Raw genomic sequence first — 10,000 nt, forward strand, 5'->3', positions numbered from 1 at the left:
TTTTCGTATTATAATCTCACTTACTCCGTTTGATGTTCTTGATGAAAGCCGAACGTCCTTCAATAAGATTCCATGTTCTGTAATTAGAGCAATTCAATTTCCTCATCAAAACTATGGTTTTTTTTTGTTTGTTATCAAAACACTTTAATTCAAACACATTCACAGCTAAACAATCTGAACAGAATTTTTGATATATTTATATTAACATGAAAACATCTGTGTACTTGCCGCAGAGTTTTGTCTGTTCCGACAGAGAGCGCCAGTTTTCCAGAAGGGTGTACTGACAGAGAAGTAACATGACCCCTAAACAAATAAAACCCAAACTTATAAACACTTGTAGTCGCTGTGATTTTGTCACGTTTTTGCATGTCTTTACCATTGCTGCATTTATTATAAAAATACAGTATAGTTTTGTATTTGAATAAATTTTAATATGTAATTTATTCCTGTGATCAAAGCTGAATTTCCAGCATCATTACTCCAGTCTTCACATGATCCTTCAGAAATCATTCTGATATTCTGCTCAAGAAAACTTTATTGTTATTTTCAATGTAAAAAAAAAAAAAATTCTGGATTCTTCAATGAATAAAATGTCCAAAATAACAGCATTCTTGTGTCATATTAAATGTCTTTACTGTCACTTTTGATCACCTTAACACATCCCCGCTAAATAAAAAAACACTATATCAGAAAGTTTTGGATAGTTTTAGAAAACTTACTTGTGAGCTTTGATGGATTTTAAACATTCCCATTTTTTGGTGCTCCACACACAGATGAGCCCGTCCTGTCCTCCGCTGAGTAAATGGGACGTCCCGTAGAACTCCAGACATGAGATAGTACCTGTCGAGAATCGATATGCTTTATAACATGGTATATGACAATACAGGAAACTCCAATGTCATTGAGGCTGAACCATTGAAGCCAGCTCTCTTTAGGTCCAATCAGAAACCAAAATAAAATAATGCACACATATCCTCACCATATGGTGCACAAAGCACCATGTTCAGTTTTCTTGCTCATATCATAGAGCTGAATGGTTTCATCTTGGCTTCCAGTGGCGATGAACTGATCACTGGATGAAACTGCAGTCAGTGATGCTGTGTGTGCATGATGGGTAAAGTTGGGCTCGATTGTCCACTCCTAAAATAGACACGAAAAACATTTTTAATTCATTATTTTATATATATATATATATATATACACACACACAAATTAATAGAATAATAATAATAGCACTTTAGTAAAATTATGGAAGTACCAATATCAAAATAATGCAAATGCAGGCTGAAACAAAACAACAGACACAACAGAATTTCATATTCACTCTGAAAACGAAGTAAGATTCTATCGATTAACAAAAGAAAAGTTTTGAAGAATGATAATTACCTCGTCACCAGGGCACACTCGATATCCAAACACTATCTGCTCATAACAGCCAGCGACCAACTCAACTTGATCCCCCATGATGACTATAAAACACGTGTTCTTACAGTTACACAGACTTCAGGAGACAGATGACGCGCTGTCCCGCATTAATATCTACTGATGTTAATAAATCGGTTATACGGTGTATATTAGAAAAAGACTAACGCCTTTTTAACGTAAAATACTTTTTCTCATGCCCAGAACGCGTGGCGAGAGACATGCGTGATCGCGTAATTAACGCCCACCGGAAGTATCGTATTGCATAATAAAAGTCTGAATAAAAATCAAAATAAAAAGGTCCAAAGGATGGGGATTATTATTATTATTATTTTTTTAGAAAAACAGGGAAACAAAACAGGGTTTTTAACCTGAATCTTCAGCACAGCAAAGATGAAAACAACATGTAGATACATAATTTCACTTTATAAATTAAAAAAGTGACCAAATAAAATGTATATAGAAATTAAAATATGTACTTTTTCCTCCTGTAAGCCGTTCCTTTTTCACTTTTTGTAAAGAAAGATCCAACATCCCAATTTATAAATTACGTAAATCCCTAATATATAAAATCAAACCAATCACCTTGGCTTCTATCATTATTAGCTTCAGAGAACTAAACTTTATTATTTTACAAAAGAACAACTCTTTAAACCCTCTGTCCTGCTAGTGTAGATACGAAAGATCCATCTGTAGTCATTTCCATGAGTAAATTAATATAATTCAATCAAAATACATTTACATACCTAAAATCATTTTAAAAATATTAAAATGAAATACGATGACCGCGCAAACATTCAGAATTATTACACTTGTGTTTAAAAACAAATGAATCATATTCATTCTGCACAGTGTTGTGCAAAACCAGCGACTTCTTTGAAATCATGGTGCCGTCTTTCGATGTCAATGACATGCATGTAAACCTCTTTAAAATGCACATGGAACACACTGTATCAGGAAAATACTCTTTTTTTTTAAAACAGCTGACATCATGAAGGGGTTAAAGGGAGATTTCGATGAGAAATTCATATGATGTTTTCAACCTGAGATTCGAAAGTTGTCGCCTCAAGACCGAGGCATTGCTTACAGTAGAAAAGTTCACACGTCTTCCTATATGTTCTAGGAAGAAGTACTTACACTGATATTGCAATTGTGCACTGGACTACATGGCTTCCACTTAACATGGGCTGCCTGCAACCTAAACCTGAGAGAACAGTTTAGATGTCTTTCACTGACAATGCATCAGGCATAAGCTACTCTGCAGGCTTATTAAAAAAACCTCAAACTGGCCGTAAGGGTTAGATATCAGTATCTAGCTTTGCATCCTAACATCTCCTGTACCAATGTTTATCAATTCAAGCAGGACTCTGAACAAAAAGAGCCTTTAAAACATCCTAAGGTCAGTTTGTGTTCTCTCACTTCATTTTTCCACTGTTTGGTATCGTGAAATAAAGTCTTCTAAGTCCAGTCCTCTTCTCAAATGTCAGTATTTTTAAACTGAGCTCTATATCCCACGTCCTGTCAGGTTGAGCGATTGCCGCTAACAAAGTTGTAGACCAAAAACTGAGAGGTTCCACAGTAATGTGTAGCGAAGAGTTTCCCGTCAGGCGTGGGATCGGAGAAGGCAATTTCGTCTATACTTAGATGAGACCCATAGATGAAATTATTCCTGGAGAAAAAGACAAATCAACATTTAAGTCTTTCCTGTAAAGACAAATTTATTTTGTTTAACACTCGAAAACCTGTAAACTGTAGAAAGATTTATAGATCTGAGATTTAGACTTTTTTTTTTTTTATCTCTAATGCTTCACAGAGAAAAAAAAATACAGAAATAAACAGTAACAATGTGAAATATTACAATTTAAATATTTCTAATTTAATAGGTTTTAAAATTAAATTTATTCTTGTGATGATAAAGCTGAATTTTCATTCTAATATGCTAATTTGGTAATAATAAATGTTTAATTATTATTACTATCAATGCTGAAAACACTTGTCCTGCTTAATATTTTGTGGAAACCTCACCATTTTTCAGGATTTTTTGTTGAATAGAAAGTTCAAAAGAACAGCATTTATTTAAAATACAATTGTTTTTACATTATAAACGCCTTTACTGTAACTTCTAATACATCGTTACTGAATAAAATGATTAATTTCTCAGAAAAAAAACGTAATCCCCCCCAAATTTATTTTAATATAATTATATCCATAAATAACTTTATTAAAACATTCCAAGTAGTTGTTGTGTTTTAATAAATTATAACTACCAATATTAACATTATATCTAGTATATTATATCTAATATATTTACAAGTATCTTTATAAACAACATATTTTTCTGAAAAATACACATGCATGTGTGGGTATTTATATGTATATATAGTTCACACACATATATTATGTAAACAAAAATGTTTATTTTGAATGCGATTAATCATGATTAATCGTTTGAAAGCAGTAGTTGTAATAAATTACATTTGTGGTTTTAATTACTCTTTATTGACAAACTTTTTTCCTGTTGACTCTGTAAAGCTGCTTTGACACAGTCAGTATTGTATTAAGCGCTATATAAATAAAGGTGACTTGACTTGCTCATGAAAAATGTTCAACCCTTTACCTGAGGCACTCTATCATGCGTGAGGCGATGCCCCTCCGTCTCATCATGCTGAACACCCAAATGCGACTGATACCACAGAGCGCCGGCTCAGGTGTGGTAGAGCAGCACCAGGCCCTCTGACGCTCGTACATGACCTTCTCTCCTTCTGTACCCTCCGGCACGGACTCCTCTATAACCCTGTATCCCTGCACACAGCAGCCAAACAAAACCATCAGATGTAGAACTGACTAAGACGAACACTACATAGAGACGTAGCACCTTACAATGACTTTTAAAAGGCCTATATGGAATATGCATGTTTTTCACATTTTCTCTGCTAATTGAAAACCAGTGCAATTCTGATGAATGGGTTTAAATAACATAAATATATTAAATGAGCTTAGAGTACTGCACTCTTATTGGTTTCTAAAAATGATGCATGAATTTAATATGATATAGACCTATAATCATGCTACATTAAACACCTGTGTGCTCAGCTGACCTCTTGTATGTGCTCGGCGATAAGACAGCCTGCCACTTTCTTATCATTTGAAATGAAGAGGAAGGTTTTGGTCTGTGATGGGACTTTGGTCTCCACTTGCTGGAAGCCCAAGTCACTGTCCACCATTTCTCTGATCTCCTCAACCTCAAATCAAACCAGACACATATTATAAACAGGTATCATATGTATCTTGAATGCTATTAGACGTCTTGAAATAGACAGATAGAGGGGCTAGTGAAAGGAAAGATATGAGGAAGAGACAAGTACCTTTTTAAGTGCGTACTTAGGGTCATCAGGGAGAACGAGAATAATCTTGCCATCAGGATACTCTCCCAAGATTCTCTCCTTCTTCCAGCCCTGGTACAGATATTGCAATAATGATTTTGAGAGATGGTATATAGTTATTTTGAGACTAAAACCCCTATCCTATAACTGTGTCAAATATTACACTATATGCAACACACGCTATACGTTTATGTGAAGACAAGTTATAATATTTTTCAACTTAACTGTAAACGTTAAATGGCTATATTTATGAAATGAATGTCACTGAATAAGTACTTATAATACACCGTGTTTTAATGTTGTTTCTACGTTAATTTCAAGTCACTGTAAAAATATATTTATTAGTACTAATTCCAATGTAAGGCAAAATTAATCACCATTAATTACGGGAACATTTGCAATGAATTAGTTCATTCGTTTTTAGTCTACATTGATAGTTAATATGTTTTTACTTTTTTAAAACTTATCTTATAAGAATGCATTAAAAAAACAAAACCACTCAAAGATGTGCTTACTGCTGACAGATCTGAGTGAAACAACATCTTTATGTTATGGTAAATAACGTAATGATAAGTATCTGGATAGGACGCAACAGTTTCTCTTGACTCACCACATATCTGACAGCGCTGATGAACTGGTTGTGGAAGAGGAGGTGTTGGGATTCGTCCTCTGGGCTGGTAGGAGAGTACAGCATCCCACACACGTTACACATCAGCGCACCAAACGCCTTCTGACCAGCTTCCTGTAAAGCACAAAAACAGCCTTCACCAAATACGAATGTCTTCTTTTCTAGGTTTAATTGTTCATTCCAAAACAGTGCAAACTAAATTTGTGACAAGTATTTGCATCTAGGTCTATAATAAAAAATAAAAAAAAGGAATGAAAAGAAATACAAGGAAATTATGATTAATTATGATGAACTAATCCAAATGGAGATGGGGATAAATGAACCTAAACAAATACACAAAGGTTGTTAGAATATAACAGACTTACATCGCCGGACTGTGCTGCTGTGCTGGCAGACTTGGGACTGGTTTTGTCCTCTTTCTTTTCTTCTGATCCAGGTTCAACACTAGAAGTTTCCCTGAAATGATAGCAGAAAGTTCAAACAGATTTTCTATAGAATAACTAATAAACCAGATACCAAGAATGGACCCTAATGAGAATTATGTTTTTTGAGAATATCTCAATAGATGTCCATCATTTCTGTTATAGCATCAACAAATAGAATTGCAAAAAAAAAAAAAAAAAAAAAATTGAAAGAATGATGACTTTCTGAAAAAGTTGCCCTGAACAAAATGAGAGCGCCTCAAACTCGTGGCATTGGTTGTGTCAGTGTTGCTCGAACAAACAATGCTCTGACATGCAGATCCACATCATTTTTTTAGGCTAATAAAACTTTATAATTGCACATTAAACTGAGAAATGAGAAAGCTTTTGGACAAAAAAATTACACTTCAACATGACAGTGCTTTTTTACAGACCTGAAAGCAAGTTTTTTACTTTTCAAATCTTTAATGAAAGGCCTTTAAATTACCGGTTGCTGTTTTCTGTTTGCGTCTTTTGGTCAGGTTCTTGCTGGGGAGAGGGTTTCAGCTTATCTGTGAACACATGCACCACAAGGTAGGGGAAATATATATATATTTTTTATTATTATTAGACATACTGTCAAATATCATTAATTTAACATGTTTAAAACTTAAACAATTTATTAACTGGGTATGATAAGATCCACAAGTGCCAACTATGAAAATAGAATTGCAAGGCTTTCGTGTTCAACTCAAAACAAATGAAATAATCTAATGTCTACCTGCAGAAGCGGGGACGCATGGCTTTCTCTCTACTGCTGGTTTGGGCTGCACTTTAGCTGATGAAGAGGACTGCTCTGCATTGACCTGTGAGAAAGACACATTTTGTCATCAATTGTAGTGGTTGTTCAGAGTGCAAGCATGAAGAGGTTTCATAAAGAGAATACATATTGATTCAAATAATGTGTAGAAAATATTTTAGACAATAAATTGTAAGTCTGACAGGTAACGAAAAGGAATCGTACAGCCTTCCTCAACAACTTGTAGAAAGTCATAAATGATATTTGCTGAAGTTTAATATTCAGTGATGAGACTCTGTTGTAATCCCTATTTTACAATTGACAATGTGTATCAATGTGTATTTTTATTTATTTAGGCGGCTATGGTAAGAGGGACGATACTTCCCAAGACGGCGCCGAGTAGAGCGAATCACAGCACACACTGGCCTGGCCCCAGTTAACCAATCACAGCACATTTCATATTCCAGAAGGCGGGCCTTCCTTTGGTACAGGAACTATTCGAGCCGTTCAAGACAGACCGCGGAGAGGGGTGTTGTAATAATATAAAATTTGTGAAAAATAATGTGTTTTTTTAACAACCTAGTATGAGAGCCTGTTCTAGAACACCCCCAAAACATAATAGGTGCACATAATAGGACCCCTTTAAAGAAGTCTCTTATGCTCACTAAGGCTGCATTTATTCGATCAAAATACAGTAATATTGTGAAATATTATTCCAATTTAAAATCACTTTTTTCGATTTAAATATATTTTTGAAGTTATGTATTCCTGTGATGCAAAGCTGTATTTTCAGCATCATTACTCCAGTCTTCAGTGTCACACGATCTTTTAGAAATCATTCTGATATGCTGATTTGCTGCTCAAGAAATATTTGTATTATTATCAGTGTTGAAAACAGTTGCGCTGCTTAATATGTAAAAAAAACTGACATACAATTTTCTTCTGTATCCTTTGATGAATAGTTCAAAAGACCTGCATTATTTGAAAAACATCTTTTGTAAAGTTATAAGTGTCTTTACGGTCACTTCTGATCAATTTAATGTATCCCAGTTAAATAAAAGTATAATAAAAATTAGAATAAAAAATATATTATAATACATAATAGTATAATAAAAAAGTTATAAAGTATGACCCTTACTGACCCTAAACCCTTGAACATTTCCTGTAATGTAAGGCATTTTAAAAGTATTTTTCTGACCCATACTCAGAAATCGTGCTCTGCATTTAACCCATCCAAGTGCACACACACAGCGTGAACACACACCCGGAGCAGTAGGCCGCCATTTATGCTGCGGGACCCGGGGAGCAGTTGAAGGTACAGTGCCTTGCTCAAGGGCACCTCAGTCGTGGTATTGTCTGCCCGAGACTCGAACCCACAACCCTAGGGTTAGGAGTCAAACTCTCTAACCACTAGGCCACGACTTCCCCACAGTAATTTTTAATCCATCATAATTGATTCATAGTGCAGTACAATAGACATTTTACGACTTCATATTTATAAAAATTTGCCAAGTATAATTTATTATAACAAATTAAAAAGATTTTTTAAATGTTTTAAAACATTTTTTAACTCTTAAATGGTAGTGGATGTGTGTCTGAACCTCATTTTTGGGTGCTGCTGGTTTGCTCGTCTCCTCTTCAAGACCTTCGAGCTCAAAGTCATCTGGAGAATACTTGCGTCTGGGAGTGTAGGGTTTATACTCCACCTCTGGTTTGGGTTTGGGGCTGGTGATTCCATTAGGCATGGGTGGCGCCTGAGCCGGAAGTGCCCTCCTGGGTTCACTGGAGCTCACTTTGGGCACGCTTTCTGGCACAGGAACCTGTGCAGGGGTGGTGGCCACGCTGGGTGAAACTGATGGAGCGTCGATGTCCTTGAGAGAACCATCCTGACTCACCTGATCCAACTTCAGCTTTTTAACACGGGTCCAAGTCAACTTATCCCGCTGAAGCTCCACCTGCCTGAGCCTCTGAAAGCGGGAGAGTTTCTTCTTTTCCTGGGTCTTGAGTGGCAAAGACACCTGGCTGAGGAAAAAACGTTTCTTAGGCGTACCATCCTCACATTTGGGCTCATCAGTCTCAACACTAGAGGTTTCGAGGGGTGCTGTGTTTTCAGACGCCTCTTTTTCGGATTCGTAAACCTCTGTAGATTCACTCGCCTCCTGTTGTTGCTCAATATTTTTCCCATCTGAAGTTCCAGGAGCATCGGATGCAATATCATCCGCGATTTCCTCACAGAGAGCGAGGAGGTTGAGCTGTCGAGGTCGGGGTTTCTTAGCGGCAGCCGCCCTTTCTTCAGCTAAAGCCGCCAGACGTGCCTTAGTCCGAGCCTGGGGGTTCATGGCTTGCTTTTTAGGAAGCTCTTGCGAGGAGTCCGTCGCACTTTCCTGGGGCAAAGAGGGCGAAGAAGTGACCTCCTTACACGTCACAGCTTCACCTGTTGGTTTTTTCACCATGTCCTCCTCCTTCAAATCCTCATAAGTTTCGATCTCCACCACACAATGTTCAATCTCAATATCGTCATTCAGAAATGCTTCTGAATCCGGGAGAAACACTTTTGCCATGTCGGTACTTTGTACGCTGTCCTGCAGGGAACAAGTGTTCACGACTTCTAACTCATCCATGTCGGAAATGCCTTTACCGGAGAAGGAGTGTTTTGTGATGCTGGTTTCTTGGATGACTTTGAAAAGCGCCTCTAGAGGTGGAGGAGATTTACTCAGCACATCCACTTTTGCATCCACACTCACTGTGATTTTCTCAATAGGGTCTGTTGGAAGCTCCTTATGCTCTTCTACTTTGCTCACTCGCGGTTCGAGAAGTGACTGCAGATCACTTACATTGGCCATGTGAATTTTGTCAGGTTTGGGTAACGTGATCTCCTCACTTTGAAGGTCAAGCAATCGTCCATAATTATGCTCTATCTGCACAGGAAACAAGGTTGCGACTGTTTTAATTGTTTCAACGATGGCTGGCTTTTCTTTCTTTACTCTTGAAACATATTTCTTATCTCCTTTCTTCAAGACAGACATATTTTGAGATTTTTTATCTCCAGAGACTTTCGGCTTCCCCTCATCTTTACGCCGTCTTCCTCTCGTGCCTTTCTTTTGCGGCGCTTTCAAGCGAGACGACCGTCGAACGGCTTTTCTGTTTTCTTCCCTTGGCTGTGCTTTATGTTTCTTCGGAGACGACAGCGGAGTTTCCAAAGCTTTGTTTTTGGGAGGTCTTCCTCTCAAAGACTTCTTGGGCATCTGAGTTTTATCCGACTCCATGAGACTTTGATCTATCTTCGTTTTCTTTAATTCAGGTTCAGAGAAAGGCATCTTTCTTTTCTGCCCAGGCATCCTAGGGAGAAATGACAAAGCAAGTTACA

At 36.9% G+C, this 10,000-nt stretch overlaps 2 protein-coding genes across 2 annotated transcripts in view; both read right to left on the minus strand.

Moving 5' to 3' along the window:
* Position 1: 1 nt before the first annotated feature.
* On the minus strand, positions 2 to 1,692 carry LOC113084858 (p21-activated protein kinase-interacting protein 1-like). Its single transcript, XM_026254989.1, has 5 exons — positions 1,387 to 1,692; positions 990 to 1,140; positions 720 to 858; positions 229 to 303; positions 2 to 77 (listed from the first exon to the last, which is right to left on the minus strand). The coding sequence occupies exons 1-5, from the start codon at positions 1,462 to 1,464 to the stop codon at positions 17 to 19; spliced, it is 504 nt and encodes a 167-aa protein (XP_026110774.1). The 5' UTR covers positions 1,465 to 1,692; the 3' UTR covers positions 2 to 16.
* A 1,096-nt stretch (positions 1,693 to 2,788) lies between these two features.
* LOC113084856 (N-acetyltransferase ESCO1-like) overlaps positions 2,789 to 10,000 on the minus strand; it is an 8,653-nt gene continuing 1,441 nt past the window's right edge. Inside the window, exons 3-11 of the mRNA XM_026254987.1 lie at positions 8,235 to 9,972; positions 6,616 to 6,700; positions 6,343 to 6,406; positions 5,799 to 5,889; positions 5,416 to 5,547; positions 4,788 to 4,877; positions 4,521 to 4,664; positions 4,040 to 4,224; positions 2,789 to 3,091 (exon numbers count right to left, since the gene is read on the minus strand). Coding sequence (XP_026110772.1) covers positions 2,944 to 3,091; positions 4,040 to 4,224; positions 4,521 to 4,664; positions 4,788 to 4,877; positions 5,416 to 5,547; positions 5,799 to 5,889; positions 6,343 to 6,406; positions 6,616 to 6,700; positions 8,235 to 9,971 — 2,676 coding nt within the window. The 5' untranslated portion in view covers position 9,972 and the 3' untranslated portion in view covers positions 2,789 to 2,943. The remainder of the gene's footprint in view (positions 3,092 to 4,039; positions 4,225 to 4,520; positions 4,665 to 4,787; positions 4,878 to 5,415; positions 5,548 to 5,798; positions 5,890 to 6,342; positions 6,407 to 6,615; positions 6,701 to 8,234; positions 9,973 to 10,000) is intronic.

This window comes from Carassius auratus, unplaced genomic scaffold (genome assembly GCF_003368295.1).
Source record: "Carassius auratus strain Wakin unplaced genomic scaffold, ASM336829v1 scaf_tig00040743, whole genome shotgun sequence".
Lineage (NCBI taxonomy): Eukaryota > Metazoa > Chordata > Actinopteri > Cypriniformes > Cyprinidae > Carassius > Carassius auratus.

Excerpts from the sequence above, each read along its gene's own strand:
- LOC113084858 (XM_026254989.1), bottom strand. The coding sequence starts at position 1,464 with ATGGGGGATCAAGTTGAGTTGGTCGCTGGCTGTTATGAGCAGATAGTG. Across the intron at positions 1,141-1,386 it reads GAGTGTGCCCTGGTGACGAG|GAGTGGACAATCGAGCCCAA; the intron begins GTAATTATCATT and ends TGTCTATTTTAG. Across the intron at positions 78-228 it reads GGAACAGACAAAACTCTGCG|AACATGGAATCTTATTGAAG; the intron begins GCAAGTACACAG and ends CTCTAATTACAG.